Source organism: Metarhizium album, assembly GCF_000804445.1.
Source record: "Metarhizium album ARSEF 1941 chromosome Unknown scaffold_2, whole genome shotgun sequence".
NCBI lineage: Eukaryota > Fungi > Ascomycota > Sordariomycetes > Hypocreales > Clavicipitaceae > Metarhizium > Metarhizium album.
Genome location: NW_024467576.1, coordinates 69,345 through 88,503, shown reverse-complemented (window position 1 = coordinate 88,503; position 19,159 = coordinate 69,345). Strand labels below are relative to the sequence as shown.

The window sequence follows — 19,159 nt, the reverse complement described above, 5'->3', positions numbered from 1 at the left end:
ATACGTCCCAAGTTTCCGATTGAGCCTCCGCCACTCTCCCCTCGCATGGTCACGGCAACAGACACATCAAGTCCTCTTCCCGCATCGGAGGCCGCATAGCCAGTCCGTCACCCGCCATGGCTGACATCCCCGATGACGCCGAACAACTGTCCCTAACGCAGCAGGAAGCTCTCCAGCAGTACGTCCAGGTCACCAACAAAGAGCCGAAGGAGGCGATTCCTTTGCTGCAAAGGTCACAATGGAACGTTCAGGTAAGCATTCAACCGCTGTAGGCATGCATTCGGTGGAAGCCTTGGACTTTGTTCTCTGTGCCTAACATGCCTCCCCAGATCGCCATTGCCAAGTTCTTTGACGGCGAGGGGCCTGACCCCGTGGCCGAGGCTATGGCCGCCCAGAACGTTCCCCGGATGACAGCAAGGCACGAGAACCTGCAAGAAAGCCTCGTGGCTGGGGCCTTCTCCTCCCCATCGCAGCCAAAACAGCGGACAGACGCCGCGCCGAGAATCGTACCCCAGCCGCCGATGGCACATCGCACACCATGGCTTTTGGGCCTTCTCCTCGCCCCATTCGGCTGGGGATGGCGCGCAGCTTCGACGCTGTTCAGGACGTTTTGGTACATTCTGTCCTTCCTGCCGGCGTCAATCCGCCCCCGTGCAGTGACGAGCCGCATGTCGTCCGGGTTCAAGGACACGAGCGGTCGTCGAATGCTGATGCCACAGGATACGGCCGCACGGTTCAAGCGCGAGTTCGACGAAGAGTATGGGCCTAGCGATCTCCCCTTCTTCGAGGGCGGACTGGCCCAGGCGCATGATCTAGCCAAGAAGGAGCTCAAGTTTCTGCTCGTCCTTCTCTTGTCTCCGGAGCACGATGACACCGCGTCCTTCATTCGCGAAACGCTTCTTGCGCAACAGGTCGTAGACTACATCAAAGACCCCGCAAACAACATCATTCTTTGGGGAGGCAACGTGCTGGACTCGGAAGCATACCAAGTAGCCACCGAGTACACGTGTACCAAGTTCCCCTTCTCGGCACTCGTCTGTCTCACGCCCAAGGAGGGTAGTGCCCGGATGGGAATCGTCAAGCGGCTTGTCGGCCCCATGCCCGCAAGCACCTACCTGTCGGAGCTGCAAAACTCGGTTGAAAAATACGGCGCCGACCTCGACGGCGTCCGGGCAGAGCGCACCGCCCAACAAGTATCCAGGAACCTCCGCACCGAGCAAGACTCGGCGTATGAGCGCTCCCTGGCCATCGACAGAGAACGCGCCCGCCAGCGAAGAGAGGCAGCCGCAGCCGCAGAAGCCGCCGAGTCGCTGGCGCGGGAAGAGGCGCACGAGGCCGCGTTGCTTGAGAGCAAGCGCAGCCAATGGAAGAGGTGGCGCGCGGCCAGGCTGCTCCCCGAACCAGCGGCAGGCGATAGCAAGGTGGTACGCGTGGCCCTCAAGATGCCCCAAGGATCGGGGGCGGGTCGCATTGTCAGGAGATTTGCACAGGACGCGCCGGTGGAGGAGCTGTATGCCTTTGTGGAATGCTACGATAGGCTACGTGCCCGTGAGGAAGGAGCTGACGACGACGCCGTTGCCAACGACGGCCAAGACTGCTCTACGGTGGAGGCGCCCGAGGCGTACGAGCACAAGTACATGTTCAGAATAGCCTCGACGCTGCCGAGGGTGGTCCATGAGCCTAGCACTTCGGCTACGCTGTGGGAGAGGATTGGCAAGTCGGGCAATTTGATAGTCGAGGAGGTGACGGGTGGCGACGACGAGAGCGGCGAGTGAAGCACCGTGGAATGGTTACGTGGCTAATAAAAGATGATGACGTGTGCAGGGGCACACGAGCATAGAGTATGTGTGAACACTCTTCAACTGCGGCAACCACAAGAATCTCAAAATATAGATTGATTCTGTCTACGACTTCCAAGCGTCCCTCCATGGTGAAATAGCCAGCTTGCAACAAGACGCTCATGGCCGTGCATCAGCGGGAAGCTCTTCTCAATCTTTCTTCATCAATTAATTCCCCGATGGGCGGCTATGCGCTCCTCATACAACTTCAAGCCCTCGAAACATTGGTCCAAGCATTGCCGGCAGTGGTCGCACCTCGGCTCGTCATTGCCAACACAAGGGTGACAACTTTTGCGAACGCCGCTGCACGGTCGTACATGTGATTGTGAGTTGCCCGATGCGACCATGATAGTCTTGCCATCCTTGAATTGTGGATGTCGGGGATATATGTATTCGCAATCCAAAGACATGGTGAAGTTGGCGGTGCGAGCAACAATCCTCCCCCCGTTCTTGTCTTTAAAGTACATCGTCGCCATCAGATTTCCCGTCTTTCTTTTTCTTTGAGAGGCGGGTAGGACTTCATCAGTGTGGAAGACGACTTCTCCCTTGCCAGGGGCGACACGTGTCGATGCAATGGGTTTGGAGTGGTAAGCGTCCGCCTCGTGGATCGTGATCAGGACATTTCGGGGGGAACCATCTTCGCCAGTGAAGTAGACTTTGTCGACGGAATAAGCAACCCTCACTTCCTCCCATGTGAGCCTCGTGAGCCACATGCGAGGTAAGTCCCAGCTGGAGCCACGTATTGGCTGCAAGGCGCCGAGTAGAAGCAAGACCGCGGCTTGGAAAAACATCAGGTCCGAAAGGGCAAAGCAGGTTGCTTGCTTGGTGGATCGTCTTTAGTTGGCTGTTGGAAATCTGAGAATTTCTGGTGAGCGGACCAGGAGCGAAGGTGCAGATGTGGTCCTATTTATATTAAGCAGCCCCGGGTTGGCTTGTCAAATATGTGCCAAGGGCTCTCGTCTCACAGTCGTATACTTTGGTAGCTTCTGTTTAGGTAGCCAGCAACCTTCCGTCCTAGGTCTTGTCGCCATGGCCCTTGTATCACGAACATCCGGGTGGGTGAAGGTCCATGGGGGCCTGTCGACATGCAAGGGGGGAGGCAAGAGCATTCATCGATGAGCGGACAATTCTAATGGGCACGTAGCATGAAGTGACTGCCACGACCTGGGCCACAACGCGAGAGCCGCCTTGGCATTCGTGGCCTCTGTGCAGCATGATGAGCTGAGTAACGAGTCATGAGTCATGACGCATGATTGAGTGGCCTCGTCTTGACTTGACGGCTGCACAGACAAGAGTTGATCAGGCAGAGCCCAGCAAGCAGAATGTGACGTTTCACAAGGCACAACTATGCTGAGTTGAGGAGATGTTGCTGTAGTCTATTGCTTATCAGATCTGAAAAGACATTTGAGCCCAGAGTGCCCAAGTACCGGAGCCTAGCTAAGAAAAATTACATGACTTGCTTGCCAAGGAAACTTGGCGCCGTCAAAACCCTTCCATAATCCCAGAGATGCCGAGACTGAGGCTTCCACAGCCCCCAAGGGACTGGAGTATAGTCCTGCTGGGAGGACGGAACATAGCACGGTCAGTATTGTGCATGAGCAACGGCATCCATCACCCCCGCTTCTGCAGGCCGTCGTTGCCAACTCACGAAAGTCTCGCGAGAGCATCTCCCACGATGCCATTGCAGCAGCAGGCTGGGGCTGGGACCTTCACAGCCCCCGTTCCAACTTACAACCAAAAAGTCAGGCGGTGGAGTGTCTTGGGACGTCGTAATTTTCAAAATCAAGCCCCCAGGTGCTCCGTAATTTGCGATATTCCAATCTCATCGTGTAATTTACACTAGGGTTTCAAAAGTACCATGGCCCGCTCGTAATCAGAGAAGTACGACGAGGCCAGCTAGCAAGCGGTCTGGCATTTGCCAAGGGAGCTTCCATTAATCTCCCTTTCTGGTTTAACAGGACCACAGACTTTAATTGCGTGACTATCCAAAAGTCAAATATATTGCATAAACAATTATCATACCTGCATTCTCAGCATAATACGTACATGACCTAACGCCTTGTACACGTGGCTCGAGTAACGCCTGATGCAGCAATGTGCCGCAACAAGGGCTGGCCATTTGGATCAGGCCTTGGAACATACCAGGCTTCTTCGCTCAGATGCCCGGGCCCGCATGCGGCCAATGAAGGCATCGTGATAGCCGCATGCAGCCTTTTGCGCGTTGCAGCAAGTCATGTGGGTTGGGGCTCTGTTGACCGCAAGTTCCGCGCAACACGTGGACTGAGGTCTCAACTTTGCTAGACAAATGGTCCAACCGACGACGTCAAGTCCACTATTCAGTTCCGTTCTATGGCTTTCATTGGCCGTGCCTCAGGTTCAGGCTCAGGGGTGGCAGTTCTTATTCGCCTCCATTATGCATGGTATAATAGCTGCGGTCATATTATATGCGAGCCGGGAGCCACTGACCTGTCCCATCCGGTCGCTCGACCGACGTAGAGCTCGGCTCCTACGTGAAGAAGATGTCTGGACGCTGCTCCATTCCTGATGCGGCTCCGCTGAGCTTGGGGCTTCTATGCCGATTTTGATGCAGCCATGGCGCGTGATGGGAGTGAGCCTGACCCCGTGTCGGCAAGTCTCTTATGGATGGAACTATCCGAGGACGTACAAAAGAGCGGGAGGTTCCGCTCTCCCCTCGAGGCTCTGGGCCGCACAGCAATTCTTGTCCGTATTGGTATTGATACTCAACACTTGTAGACTGGGCATCGCATCCCAAGACGCCGCTGGCTGAGGCACGCACGAGGCCAAACGGGCGGGTTGTTCGTTTAGCCACCGACACTGCGTCTTCTGCCGTGAACACTGTTGCAGAATTCGTTCTTTCCGGGGCGCGTGTCACGTCACCGAATCGGTACTCGCCGAGCACCTTGAATCATTGTCTTGAGCGTCTGGCAAGCTTTCCACCTCGTACTCCTCGTGATGAACACAGATGGGCGTCAAGCCGGAAGTGTGCCCCTTGAGGGCTAGCGAGCTGGCCCGCGTCCCGGCGCTGACGGTTGGACCTACGGCCTCGGGATCGGCGTCTCCGGACGGGTTGCTGGGCCGTCTGAGACCCTCGCCGGCCTGGAGGGCATTGCTCGAGCGGGTCGGGCGGCTGGCGGCCTTGCTGGCCTGGGAGGCCAGACCGGGGATGAACTTGATAAATATTGGCCGCAGAAGGATGAGGGAGCCTGCATGGACTGGTGAGCGGGACGGGAGCGACGTTCGTTTTGCGTTTGAAATACCTATGAAGACGGCCAGATGGAGCTCGACGCCGCCCCAGACCATGCACAGCGCCAGGTCATACGGCAGCTCGTGGGGATCGTAGCGCTGAGACTCGACGATTTGGAAGACGGAGGCAATGCCGACGCTGGGACGCGGAGATGAGCAGGCGGCGAGGTTGCGAGGTTTTGAGGCGAGCGCATTTGTCACACAAGACTTACAGGGATCCGGCGGCGAAGAGGCCGGTGACGGCAATCTTTTGGGCGGTCGGGAGCTTCATCCGCACGACTTCGTAGATGGGCAGAGCCAGGATGATGAAGTCCATGGAGGAGTGGGTGGCATCGGTGCCGAGATAAAAGGCCCGGACGTTGGTGATGCATTTGGGGCTCGGGATGGTCTTGTCCCAGAAGGCCTGCGTCGGCACACAGTGGAATATGGTGAAGAAGGTGCGTATCGCGATCCAGATGCAGCATGCGGTCATGAGCATGACGATGGGAATCCGGATCGAGGAGAATCGGAAGACGCGGCGGTAGAAGCAGAGGACGGCGAGCTTGGCGCAGACGATGGACCAGGAGTACAGGAACTCGCTCGTCCACAGGATCAGCGTCGACTTTTCCGTGATGTACGCGATGGCCTGCTCGCTGTAGGATCCGATGGGCTGGCCGAGCTTGAAGCACGATGCCCCTGCCCTCGTGTCAGCATGACGTGGCCACCGAGCAGATGATGTCCATCCGGGCCAGCTCAAGACGTACACACAACGAGGTCAATCGTGTAGCCGACGGCCAGGATCTGCATCGCAACCAATCCGTCAGTACGGACTGTGCAAGGCGCTTGTCGACAACTGCAAAGCCTCATCTTACCCAGGCCGCGACGGCGAAACAGTCATCACGCCCCATGCCCATCCTCGTCATCCGCCTCGCCTTGAGCCGCAGGGCGAGGGCCACCGTGGACGCCGGCACGGGAACGACGATGGCAGCCCAGACATTGGGAACCAAGCTCGCCATGGTTCAGGTTTGGCCGACGAGCAGGACGGCGGCGCGGAAGGCATCGCGGCTACGGCATGATCTAAATAGCCGCGTTGGCCGAGGAGGCAAAAGAAGCCAAGGCAAGGAAGGACGAGAGACTGGCCGGCGGCTGCCTCGCCTCCCAGCCCGCTGGCGTATTTGCCTTGCCGTGTATCGCCCGCCTCGTCCGCCTCGGCCGCCCCCCATGGTTGGGGCCCTTGATTGGCGTGCTGATGGATGGGAGAAAGGCTGCGGAGTACTCGTACTCCGTACTTGCTGACATGGTCAAACAGTTGGGCCGACGGGGAAGCATGCTGACGACAATGTGATAAAAACCGAGGAAGCGTGGCGTCCAACGGGGCGGGAACGCCGTGATTGATGAATGCTTTTGAGGGTTTGTGGCTTTGGGGACTCTACGGATACAGGTGGCCATGGGCAAGCTCATCTAGGCCAGGAACGCCATGGTGCTTTTGCTTTTTCAAGCCCAAGAATGGGTTTGTCCTCCATATTCAGGAGCGGTGGGATACTGACATCAGACGGAGTAAGGGTAAGGGTAAGGGTAGGGGTTACGTCTACGGGCTGTCAGCAACAGCGGTCATTCAAGTAGCGGGAATGCGCAAAGGAAAGGGGATTTTGGATCAGATTACCGGGAATGGCCTACTAAATGCCTTGCCGTTTCAGTCATGTGTCACTAGAGACGTGAGCGGCGCGCCATCCGATAAACGAGCGCCGGCGCCCGACGGCCTCATGCTGATGGCCAACTCTAATTGACCTGTCAACGGAGGACACCCCAGTCTGCTCCGCAGTTAATGTGTCGTGGCTGTTGAGCCCTGACTAGCTCTTGGCTATTCTTGGAGAGGTGGTGTGTATTGTCCGGCGCTTGACGGGGTTTCTTAGTCCGGCTCTTTCGGGTATTGAGTCCAGCCACATTTTGCACGAACAATAATCACAATGGTGGGGGATGCAGGCAGCGTGTTCCATTGTCAGTCTCCTCAATGCGGTTTTAAATGAACCGCTAGCAGAAAAAGCACAAGAGTTGGGAAGAAAAGCATGGAAAGGAAAGAAAACGTGGGCTCAGGCTGATAATACCAGCTGCCGCCGCAAGGCGACGTGTCATTGGCCGTCAGCGACCAGAGTAATCCCTCAGCCTGTCAGAGGTGGGGGACGGACTTGTTTTCATTTCTCAGTGTAGACTTGCGTTCTGTTGCTTTGACAAGTTCGTCCAGCGAGAACAGGGCTGGGGAACCAGGGCCATCGATTCCACGCGTCGCAGGCTTGTCGTGCAATACAAGACTATGAACTCGCGAACACTGTCGAGACACTCTATACAAATGTACCCATCTTTACCAAGGAAAATGGGAGGACAGCTTTGTTAGCTTGCATTTTTCCAGAAAGGCCCGTCCCTGTCAACGCGCAAAGGTGTCCCAAGTATATAAAACAACGTGACTGATGTAAAGAACTGTCAGGGCACCAAAGCTGACGGTAGTAACTGCCTTAACGAACTGCCCCGAGTCATGTAAGCAGATGCGGACGTGGTCTAGTCCTGTTAGTCCTTTGCTCAATCATTCATAGGTGATGGTCAGGCCAATCCTACACCATCAACAGAAGGCCGAGGATCGCAGTCAGACCATCACATTCTAGCATTTACTTTCTCGGAAGAGAAAATGGTTGCAAAGCTCAGCGGGGCACCTTGTTTGGAAACTCGTCCGCCTTTCAGAAGGTGTTTGTTCCCTGTCCAAGTCTCCGCCGAATCTACAGATTTGCACACGACCAAATGTCAACTGATGTTTATATCCACAATGTCTCCTCAAGAGTCAGAGCTCGACGCCATGAACCTTTCTGCAGTGCCAATCTTCCCAGGTGAAGCGATACTCTCCTTCTCGAATCCCTTTCGTCACCGCTAGAAAGGCCCATTCCACTACAATCGCGGAACTTGGTTCTAATCCATACTACGGGTACGAATCCCGCTATTTTCCAATCAATGACGCCGACGGACTTGTCGGCCAGGTCAATCATGATGTTTGTTGGGCCAAGGTCACAGTGGTGGAATACGAGCTTCGAGCAGTCCATACATTGTCTATGGTTTCGCCGGGAACCCGGCTCAGAACTGTAGTATCGACCATCATGTTCGGCGTGATAGAGAACAGTAGGGGTCGCAAACTCCAAGATCGTCGGTGCATCCACGATGGGGTGACGTGCTCTTTCTTTTTCTCTGCTGAGCCCTCGTCACAATTCGAGTCCAACTTCATTTTTGTAAACAAATGTACAAGCGTAGGCCGTACAACACGTTACTTCGCTATCGTATGTCTTTCAATCAGTATACCTTCATCTTAGACGCAGCACGGGCCGAATTAAACAACACCATGGTATAAACCCTTGGATAGGTGCGCAGCAATGATCCCTAACGGAAACAACGGAGTGAACGTCCTCCAAATCCGTCCAAGTAAATGCAAGTCCCGAACCACAGAGGCCGCTGCCTCGAGTATATCTCGGTCGATAGCCATGGGCATAGTAACGCCATGTCACGAGTATATACTCCACGAAGCGCCCACGCTGGCTTTAGCAGCTGCATCCGCATCCGTCGCATTTGCCCCAGGCGCAAGCCATCGTCGGGTCGCTGCAATGCTCGTCACTCGAGCAACGAATCCAATCCCCGAAGCCCAGATCGTCAGCAGCCCAGCACCAATAGTTCTTGGACGGCGTGTCACAGCTTCTCCAGCAGTAACCGCTCCTGCTGCATCCGCGGGACCTTATCTTCCTGTCCCAGCAGGCGCGCTCAAATAGCTTCTCCCCTTCGTATCCGTAGCCTGGCCCCTCTGGATGGTCAAGGCACTTGCGAACTCTGCTGGGGTCCACGCCCTCGGGGAGCATGGCAGGATCAACCTTCATGACGCCGAGAGAGCCGCATTCCTGCTCAAGGTCCGTTGGCGCAGACCGCGCTCCCTGGGCGTAGACGATGGCGAGAGCCACTGCCTTGAGGAGTCTCATGCTGACCAGAAGTGAGTGACGTTGGCTGGAGGCCCACGGAATAGCAAGTGCAAAAAAGGACAAAAAGGTTGAGGTGGGTGCTTAACCAGGGGAGATACTCGGTAGATTGTGAGGCTCTGTTCGAACCTCCAGCTTCGCGTGGCGTGAAGGAGCATATTTATATCTTATTTCAAGCTTGACGGCTTGAGTTCCGAAAACAGAAGCCCGAGTCAGAGGAAGCTTCATGCATTGGGGACCATGGCCGGCGGAACAAAATTCGAGACAAGTCAAGGGGCTTGGTCAAGGACAAGACTCCTGTCAAAAGAGGAGTACGGCAACCGGTGAAGCAGCCATGGCCACCAAGAAGGCTTTGGACAATCCAATATTACCTGACCGTGCACCACGTCTCTCTCTCCGGCTCTGTTGCATGCAGCTACCACGTAATCAAACTCGCAAGAGCTTGAAAATTTCGATGCAGCGACCTTTTTTTTTTTTTGTGGCTCGTGGCAATTACTCGTGTACGCTAGCTCAAGGTGATAGCTAGCCATGTGTTTGCTCGTTATCCATCCTACATGTTTACAAGTAAATACAAGGTGGTGAGTTGGCCTATTTGCGGCGGTTGAGTTGATCGGTTGGCCACGCGGTCTTTGTTTGTTTGTTACTGCCCGCTCCACTCATCGAATTTCCTATTCTTTTGTTAGTCGGAGAGCAAAACGCTACCTTGCCGTGTACAAATTGCTAGCCGCCTTGAAGTCTGTGATGCGAATGGCGCGTGCGTCGCACACGTGCAGTCTTTGTTCAGCATCGATGGGCGTTGGGCCGCATTAGGAAATGTCGAGACTCGTTTACCCCGACCACTTCGCATCAACACGACGAGGGACAGGCGGTTGTGGCGTGGCGGATTCCCAAGGGCTCGGCATCAGCCTCTCTGGCGATGCTGATGCTCCCTCGTCGGGACCCGGTTAGATACAGTGCTATCTGAGCTGCGTCAAGAATGATTCGTGAGGACTTCGCGGGAGAGAGAACTACGTGCCCATTCCTAACCGTGCGGCCGGGTCTGAATACTCTCCCAGCCCTGAGCATAAACAGTACCTACTGTTGGAAATGATGCTGTCTCGGGCCCACGACAAACAATAGGCCAGCCTGCATGACGGTCGACCCAAGGTGAGACAGACGGTGTGGACCACCTGTCGTCCGATGTTCATCTGTCAAATTCCGTCCAGTCTGTCGGCGCGTATTTACAAATTGATATCCTGTCTTGCCGATTGACTCCTTTCTCCGCCACGTCGGCAATCGCGTAAAAGAGCCCAAAACGGGACTGTCGTCAAGCCTTAACCCCACTCGGCACATCTTTCAGACTGGCATTTCATGGATCACGAGCTCTCGGACTGCGAAATTGCGTCTCATCTTCTGGGATGTGGCCCGTGATACTGTTATGACGTGGTTTGCCGGTGCCCTCGTCCAAAACCATCGCCATTGGGAGCATCCATGATGCCCTGACAACAACTGGAAACAGAAAATGGCACTGTTTCCCCGCCTAAAAGCGGCTCCAAATAAGAAGCCGGGTTGACAAGCATCCCATGTGTAAATGGAGCATCCGTTTTGTGCACGGAGCGAGATAGGGTTGGGGTTGTTTATGGGATATTTCCGCGGAATTTGTAGAGCCCTACCCTAGAGCAACGCAAATAGATTTTGGCATTGTGTAAATGGCGCTTGTCGTGTGTTTGAAATACAACTCTTGATGCAAGTCTGGGCTGGAAGTAGAGATAGCCCAGGAGCATAATTGGACATCCCCGTAGAACAGAGTATCAGCGATCGCTGCTTCGCGCTTCTCTCTGTCCAATGTGCACATTGCGATCTACTGTTGAACGGTCCTTATCAGTCCAGCTATGCAAAGATATACACACATATACATGTCAAAAACATGATGTTGCTTGCTTATTGAACCAGCACTCTTCTCCGTTCCCAGTAGCTCGACTGGGGCGCATTGCTTTGACGTATTGACCCCATCTCAACTGAATTGGCATTCTGCTCAGTCACATCAAGCAACAAAAATAACGTGCAAGGGGCCTGCGCATCGAACTCGACTTCATCCATGGGCACAAACTCCGTGAAAAGTGCTATGAGGAACCATGGTAAATTCTCTACACAAGAATTCTACTCGTGGTATTCAAGTAGACTTCGATTGGACAACCATCAACACGTGCTCGGTCGACATGGGTGACATTTCTCTTCACATTTGCGGACGTCCGATGATTCGTCAAACTTGACCGCTCTCAGTCGCGCCCGAAGCGTTCACAGCTCTAGACCGGGATTCACGCCTGGGCGAGTTGCTGGGAGCTGGCTTGTCGCATCGTGGAATCGACGGCAGTTGTTTTGGACCGGCATACAGTACTACAAGCGGAGTGCGGCCCAATTCGTGCAATGCGAGGGCCGGCCATGATTCTGAATGTTGGTTCCGTACAGCCCACAGATATCAGCCAATCCGGAGTAAAGTAAAGCCAGCAACGCTTCTTTCTGGGGCGACACGTCATTGGGACACCGAAGTGTGAAGGATCGACTCGCCATCAGAGTTGGGCGGCACAAACAAGCATGTCTCGTCGGAGGAAGCGGTGGGAGTGACTTTTCACAGCGATTCGAAATTCTTTTTCTCCCCTGTGCTAGCTGGACCCAATTTACCGCTACGCCGCAATTTTTCGTAATTAGCGCCGGAAAACCATCCTGCAATACCCCCTCGAAACCGTATCTATTGGTCACACTCGGCCAGCCCAAGATGTATGCTGCATGTCGTGAACGGGAAATGAAAAATGCTCGGTACACAAAACATTTATCGGAACTGTTCCACGGGTCAATATTCGCGAGTCCCGTCACCATTCGAGGTTCGTCCGGTGCGAAAAATACCTTCTGGAAACCGATCTGAGCAGCACGTTCACGGAAACACTGACGGCAGAGGTTCAGTCCGTACTTGCGGATCAAACCGGCCTGGTGGGCGCAGACACGGCTAAACACCATCTTTTGTGAGCATATTTGACTTATCGCCGAGGGGCAAATGACCAACCATTGGCGGGAGCCCTTGCCGAACTCGCGGGGGCGGCTGTACCAAACAGACTCGTGCGACATGATGGCGGTTTAAAGGGTGTATCGTTTGCTGTCGCAAGTTGCCGATGACTTTGCTGGACGTGAGGTCGAGGTCACGATCGGTTGGCGTGGTGTGCTGGATGGCGAACGAGAAAAGATGCACGTAAATGTCGGATCTGTTGGAGCGCCCCACAGTGCCCCCGGTTGTGATTGCCCTAGCCCTAGACTTCCGGATAAAAGGTTTTTCCAGCGTGTTCTGTATTCGAGCGCACTTTTGTGCGCCGAATCGATGCATTTGAGGCTGTGGGGCAGAATAACCCACTTGCCGACGGTCACGGGCTGCTGCGACTTCATTTTCCCTCGAGTTACGCCAAATGGTCGGCCAGACGAATTGACGCGAGCGACGAAATTCTGCTTGGATGCAGAACGAGTCCATTCTGACCGGAGCCCAGCCGACAAACATTCTCCTCTATACCAGCTTACAGAAACATTCTCAATCGCTTTGACCATCAACTAAAGGGAAATACAGCCTCGACGAGGCTGTGAACTCCCCCCCATCTCCGACAAGTTGGCGCGACAGTTCAGGCTGCCACAAAAACCAAAAGTGCATTCTTACTATAGGCTGGCTGGCGGGAGATACTCGGCGCGAACCGCTTATTGCTGGATCCTTTGAATCTATGGCCCAATGAGCCAACACCCTGCTGGCGACCATGTTGAACCCTAGACGACCCACGGACTGAGTCCTTCCATGTGCCTGTGCTGAGGAATCGCCGAATAGGTGGACTTGAGAGTCAGCCGAGGCTTTTGAAGTGCTCGCAATCATGTAGAATGTTTCATTTTGTTTTGCAGGCCATATGCAATCTGGTCCAATGCCTGCCTTGGGGAAGTCAGTTGTTGCACAAGCATTCAACAATTACCACCCTACGGGCCGCAGGACACTTCCGCGACAAAAGTTTTCTCAAAGAAGCTTGCACGCAAGAAGCTTCGTCATACCAAGGAGTCAAAACTTGGTCCTGAAGCTACCTAGCGAGCTGACCTAGCGTTGTAGACTCCGGTTGTCTCCAAACGGATGTGATACCGTTGCGAACGGCTTCTCCCGGAGGTATAGCTTCATCGTGCATAGCGGAGAGCGGTAGCTGTGCTTGATGCCATAATTCACCGTCGTGCGTTTGTATGACCCCGGCTTGACACCCTAATCTGCCAAATATTGATTCAAGGCCGGGTCAGACTGGTCCCTCGCCGGGTCGACCTTCGATCAAGCGCTTATGGGAACACCGACACTGGTGACATGATAATGACCCGTATTGTCAAATAAGTGGCAGTTTCATCAGTGCTGTCCAAGTGGCTTTCGATCGACTCTGCCTCCAATGACACGTCTCAGCCCACAGTTTCAGCACCGCAGCGGCCAGGCCTCTACGGCCGGGGAATCGGTCGCTCAATCGTAAGGAGCAGACGCCTCTACTCAGGCCTGAGACCTCCTAGCCCGTCGACGTTGGAAGAAGTCAAGTGAAACATGTTCCCGAGCCAATGGTTCAAGAGCAGATTCAATGGCGGAGTTCCAGCAGGATTGCATTGCGGCAAAGGCTGCGTCCCAAAGCGAGATGGTGGCTGTCGACAGGCTTGAAGATTGGCTTGCGAAACTAGATGCGGCCCGGCGTTCAAAGTTGATTTGCACCTGTAGGCTTTCAACGATTATATAGTTACCGAATTTCGATGCCGGCGCCGGCTTCTCGAGAGGATTCCCAGACAGGAGCCGTTCGAGGCAGTGTGCGAACAGGGGCGGCGATGATGCCCTTTCTGCAGCCGACGCCGTTGAGTTGAGGGCTTTGAACTCTACCCCCGAGCACAGAAGTGGCAGGTTCATCTCTGGGAAGGTGATTTGAGGAGGCACACTGAAGCAGATCGTGTGAACGTTCAGGACGAAGTGGGCAGAAAGTATGGCTCGGTGCCGCTCTTTCTCACGAGCCTAGTTCGTCCAGTTGTCGTTATTGTCTGTCCAAGGCAGAGAAACCGAGCTTTCACGAGTGAGTGCGGCAAGCTGGCTACTCATTCACGTACGGTAGGTTTTGTGCCGGCTTATATCATCGCTTTGGAACTGGTCCCTGTGGACAGAACTGATGCTTCATGCTCAGGAGAGTAGCAGATAGATGATGTATGTTCCTGACTTGTATAAGAGGCCAGCTGTCCATTGCCATGTGCATCTGAGTACGATTTGAGCACTGCGAGAGTCGTGACGAGGACGATTGAGCAAGTCTCTACAGACATGCGGTAACAAATAAGCGCAATAGTCGTTGACACAAGTGTAAACTACCTTGCAGAAATGGCCTACTGCCTTGAGTACATGCGCGCCCACAAGAACACGCAAACGACACGCAAAGGACGTTGTCGAGTGTTACAAGTCAGCACAACAATGTAGGAACCAATGGCACCAAGTCAATGCATACGGGTGCGCAGATGCCGGACCAAGTGTTCTTTCCGCTTGAAATTCGCATTGCAGAACTTGCAGGGAGCGACTTGGAGCTGCGGCCGACCGCTCATGCTGCAAGAGTGAAGTCGAATTGGTGTCCTGGACCCTGTAGGGGAGCCAACTGGTCATGGTGAGATTGCGTCACACTGTAATTTTCAGGCAGGCAGAACATGAAAAGCAAAAAAACGAGACAACAGGGACGCCCAAACCCGTAGTATGCGCAGAGGAGATGTGCACAACTAACGACTACTTGCGTGGCCAGCCATGATGAGGAAGAGGTTTTACTGTCTGTATCCTGCAAACTGCCGCCGATGTGGCGCCTCTCTAAGCAACCTGGCTCAATCAAGTCTCTTTTCTACAGATCTTTGAACTGTAATTGTTCCAGTACTCGAGCGTTGGTCATTGGTCAAGATAGTAGTGAAACGAGTGCATGACGAGAGAGGAGAGAACAAGCGTTGACGTTGACATTGACATTGACGTCAGGGGCTCCACGTGGCGCAGTGTGGGGGTGGGAGGCGGGGATGGGCCCTGACTGAGGAAGGGGGGGCGTGCTTGAAGACCACGTGTGCGGCATCTAGCTTAGGGTTAGGGTTAGGGCCACGGACACTGGAGCGGAGAAAGATACAACTTGCGACGTGATGCCCTTATTTCCATACCTCTGCTATGTCCAACGTCATCATATTCATTCTGGCCTTTTGGCTCGCAAGATCACGGACCCAGGCCTTACAATTCTTCCCGGCGGCTGGCTTATCTTGGTCACCACGGCGCCTGCCTGCTCGTCGCTCACAACCACGTTGATTTCCATCTTCATGGCTTCGAGAATAGCCACAGTCTGCCCCTTCTCTAGAATATCACCCTGCTTGACTAGGACTTTCCATACGTTTGCATCGACTGGGGATTCAACGCAGACGGCCTGGCCAGAATCGACTTGGTCATCTTCAGATGCCGCACCATCTTGACCTGCCCCCTTGGTCATTGTCCACTCCTCGAAAAGCTTCTGTTCCAGCTCTCCCATCTCCTGCGATGCCGCGTCTCGACGTTGTGTCCAGCTTTGAAACTCGGGATTCTCGGCGGCCTCTTCAAATTTCGCAATGTATGTATCCATCTCGATGGTCGTCTCGGTGATGTCAAAGGTATAGCAGCCAGCCTCAAAAGCCTGCTCTGTCTTGGCATACTTATCCTGCGACACCTCATAAAATGTGACCAGATCGAAGTGATTGAAAAGCCAGGGCCGCGATGGCGAGAACCCAGGACGATTTCCCGCTGCGTCCCAGCCGCCCAACGTCCGACCTATTAGTTGGTACCCTCCTGGGGCAGCCACAGGATAGATCGCTACCAGAGAGCCACCAAGTCCAACCGAGCCTTGCGGTGTGTACACCCGGCTCGGGTTGTACTTTTGGCCTCTCAAGACGCGCCAGGGATCAAGAGGAAACATGACGGGGGTTCCGACGTAGAAGCCAACAGCCACGGTGAGCCATGGCGCCTTGAGTATCGCGTCATAGACATGTCCTCGAGTGGCCAGAGCGTTGTTCTTGCGGAGATACTCTACATTGTCTGGCATGTATGCTGCTGAGGGTCTAATACTCTCCATGTATCGCTTAGCAGACTCCCCGAGCGATGGGTGGTCAAAGCATACTGGAAGACGCACTTGTCGAGCGGGTATCTTGATGCCTGTGGCTTCTCCGATTTGGCTGTCGAGCTGCACAAGGTGTTCTAGAAGCTTTGACCGCTCCGTGAGGGACGGATCGAACCGTACGGTCAGTGTGGCGAAACAGGGCTCGCCCCGTACGCTACTCAGGTCTGCGGCGGACAGCCCTTTCGCGAGAAGCTGCACGCAAGCTGTGTTCCTAAGGTCCGGAAGCTGATCGCCATATTCGACAATGATGCTGGTGTCGCCCCCTTGGCGAAATCTGACGCGAGGATGACTTCCTGAAGATGGGATGTGGTGGAGGATAGAACACCGAGGTTCGTCTCTGAGCTCAACGTCCAGCGAGGGTATTGGAAAGCCACTTCCTCGTGTGTACCGGACGACAGCTTCGAGGTACTCGTCCTTCTTTCGCGCGAGCTCCAGCGCAGCCTCAAAAGACACGGGACGAAGTTGTACCTTGTCTCCGGCCTTGAGTTGGCCGACTTTCCACATCTCGGCGGAACAAACTGTGGCTGGGCAGACGAATCCGCCTAGATCCGGGCGGTCATGCGCGAAAATGATGGGTGACTCGCCGGTGAAGTTGACTCCGCCGTTGGGATATCCGTACTCGAACACGTTGGACGGGTGAGATCCCCCACCGCCGCCCGAGGCCCGAGCCCACTTCAACCGTGGCCCTTCCAGACGTATACCGCTTCGGCTGCTGCTGTGGCTGACTGCCCATCTAGTTTCATATAGAGTCTTGCTTCCTTCAGCAGTTAGGATATCGTCGGAACCAAACGGCCCGTCCATACAGAATAGGCTCGTAACTGCAAAGTCTGGTACGGCCCTCGACGGCAGCGACAAGGGAGTGGCCGCTGCCGCCCAAATCTTAGACTCGGCGGTGAGAGCAAGAATGTCGTGGGCCTGTAGTTTTCTGCCTTGGACACCGCCGAAGCCAAGCTCAGGGGCGGTGGACTTGGAGCCAAGGAATCTAGGAATCTGGGGAAACCCGCCCCTGACAGCAAGATAGGCCCGGGTGCCTTTTCCGGAGACTTTTCCCAACTTGAGTATCTGACCCTTGTTGACAACGAACCTGGACCACATGGGTCGAGGGCCATTGTTGACGGTGACAGGCAGCTCGGCGCCACAAACCGCAACGACGGCTGCCTCATGAAAAAGCAATTCTGGCCCGGCCAGCGTCACTTCCAAAATCTCAACGCCAAAATCGTTCCCTACTAGGCTGTTCGCCACTCGACCACTGAGATTGTCCATAGGACCGCCCGGAGGCACTCCATGTCCCACGTCAACGCGGCCCGGGTAGTCTTGGATGGTTGTGAACACGCCAGGACGCAAGACCTGAACGGAGCAGCTTTCAAACTTGAGGGTCGCAAGAGAATTTGTCAAGGTATTCCCGGTGAGGAAGATGTCTGAATCGACGATTCTGGCTAGATATTCCAAGTTGGACTGGGTTCCCTGAAGAGTGGTATCGGCAAGCGTCGCGGCCAGTTTCGATAGAGCGGCAGCCCGGCCATGACGACTGTGGACCATGATCTTACCGATCAAAGGATCGTAAAGAGGCGTGATCCGCTGGCCGCTTCGAACCCATGTGTCGACTCGGACACCGTCGCCCTCAGGCCAGTGGACGAGCTGCAAGACACCAGGGCTGGGAGCAAAGTCGCGCAGCGGCACTTCGGCATAGACTCGGGCCTCGATAGCCGATCCCAGGGGTGGACGTCTCCCAAGGCCCATGAGAATGTCCGAAGGCAGCCCCGGCTGGCCTCCCCGCTCGTAGTCGGCCTGCTGCAGCATCAGATGGACGAGGTCGACTCCGTAGCACAGCTCGGTGATGCCGTGTTCGACCTGCAGCCTCGTGTTCATTTCGAGAAAGAAGAAACCGGCCGTGTCGTCGTCGACGAGGAACTCGACAGTGCCCACGCTTTTGTACTTGAGCTGCGACGCATAAGTGGTGGCGGCCTGGAGCATCCTCTCGCGGAGGCCGGGATGCCTCTCAACAAAGGGGCTGGGACATTCTTCAATCACCTTCTGGTGTCGCCGCTGTAGCGAGCACTCGCGCTCTCCCAACGCCACGACGACCTCCCCGTTGCCTGCCACCTGGACCTCGACGTGGCGCGAGTTCGGGTAGTGCTTCTCCAAGAAGACGCCGCCGTTTTTGAAGAGCGTGATCGCGCGGCTCTGAACCATGGCAAAGCCCTTGTCGACTTCGTGCTCGGTATGGCAAGCGTGCAATCCCATGCCGCCGCCCCCGCCGGTTGCCTTGAGCATCACTGGAAAACCCAAGCTCCTCGCAGCCTCGACGGCCTCTGCGGCAGACGCCAGAAGCGGAGTGCCCGGGATGACGGGGACGCCTGCGGCCTCAGAAATGGCTCTGGCTTCGTGCTTGAGGCCCATGGCCTTGATGGACGCCGATGAGGGACCGACAAAGACGAGGCCGGCCGCTGAAACGGCACTGGCGAAGTCGGCATTTTCGCTCAGGAAGCCGTATCCGGGCAAGACGGCATCCGCACCGGCTTTTTTGCAAATCTCCAAAATAGCCTTGCTGGGCGGTACTCAGTCATGTGATTTTCTTTGCCGATACGTGGAGTGTGATGGAACTGGTGTGCGAGAGCTTACCCGTCTGTGTAGGCAGTGCCGTCGTCTCCCGGCAGCAACACGGCCTGATCGGCCAACGTGACATGTAGAGAGGTTGCGTCAGAATTTGTGAATATGGCGATGCTGTGGACACGCAGTTCCCTGCAGGCCTTGATGCATCGCACGGCAATCTCGCCCCTGTTGGCTATCAGGACTTTGCGGATGTTGCGCAGCGAAGTCGACTCGATGCTTCCCATGGCGACGGATACTAGAATACGGGAGAGAAGGAGGGAAGGAGCTGCGTATCGAGACGAGAATTAGCACTTGGCACGAG

At 55.1% G+C, this 19,159-nt stretch overlaps 4 protein-coding genes across 4 annotated transcripts; 1 reads left to right on the top strand and 3 right to left on the bottom strand.

Annotated features, from left to right (window-relative positions):
- Positions 1 to 116: 116 nt before the first annotated feature.
- Positions 117 to 1,775, top strand: MAM_01162 (UBX domain protein; the record flags this gene model as incomplete). Its single annotated transcript, XM_040819961.1, has 2 exons — positions 117 to 251; positions 330 to 1,775. The coding sequence occupies 2 exons, from the start codon at positions 117 to 119 to the stop codon at positions 1,773 to 1,775; spliced, it is 1,581 nt and encodes a 526-aa protein (XP_040681449.1).
- Positions 1,776 to 4,727: 2,952 nt separating this feature from the next.
- On the bottom strand, positions 4,728 to 6,097 carry MAM_01161 (uncharacterized protein; the record flags this gene model as incomplete). The annotated part of the gene is made up of 4 exons (XM_040819960.1): positions 4,728 to 5,241; positions 5,315 to 5,777; positions 5,846 to 5,882; positions 5,954 to 6,097. 4 exons carry the CDS (start codon positions 6,095 to 6,097, stop codon positions 4,728 to 4,730), a joined length of 1,158 nt encoding a protein of 385 aa, XP_040681448.1.
- Positions 6,098 to 8,656: 2,559 nt separating this feature from the next.
- Positions 8,657 to 9,085, bottom strand: MAM_01160 (uncharacterized protein; the record flags this gene model as incomplete). Its single annotated transcript, XM_040819959.1, has 1 exon — positions 8,657 to 9,085. One exon carries the CDS (start codon positions 9,083 to 9,085, stop codon positions 8,657 to 8,659), a length of 429 nt encoding a protein of 142 aa, XP_040681447.1.
- A 6,206-nt stretch (positions 9,086 to 15,291) lies between these two features.
- MAM_01159 (acetyl-/propionyl-coenzyme A carboxylase alpha chain) lies at positions 15,292 to 19,082 on the bottom strand (the record flags this gene model as incomplete). The annotated part of the gene is made up of 2 exons (XM_040819958.1): positions 15,292 to 18,793; positions 18,868 to 19,082. 2 exons carry the CDS (start codon positions 19,080 to 19,082, stop codon positions 15,292 to 15,294), a joined length of 3,717 nt encoding a protein of 1,238 aa, XP_040681446.1.
- Positions 19,083 to 19,159: the final 77 nt, after the last annotated feature.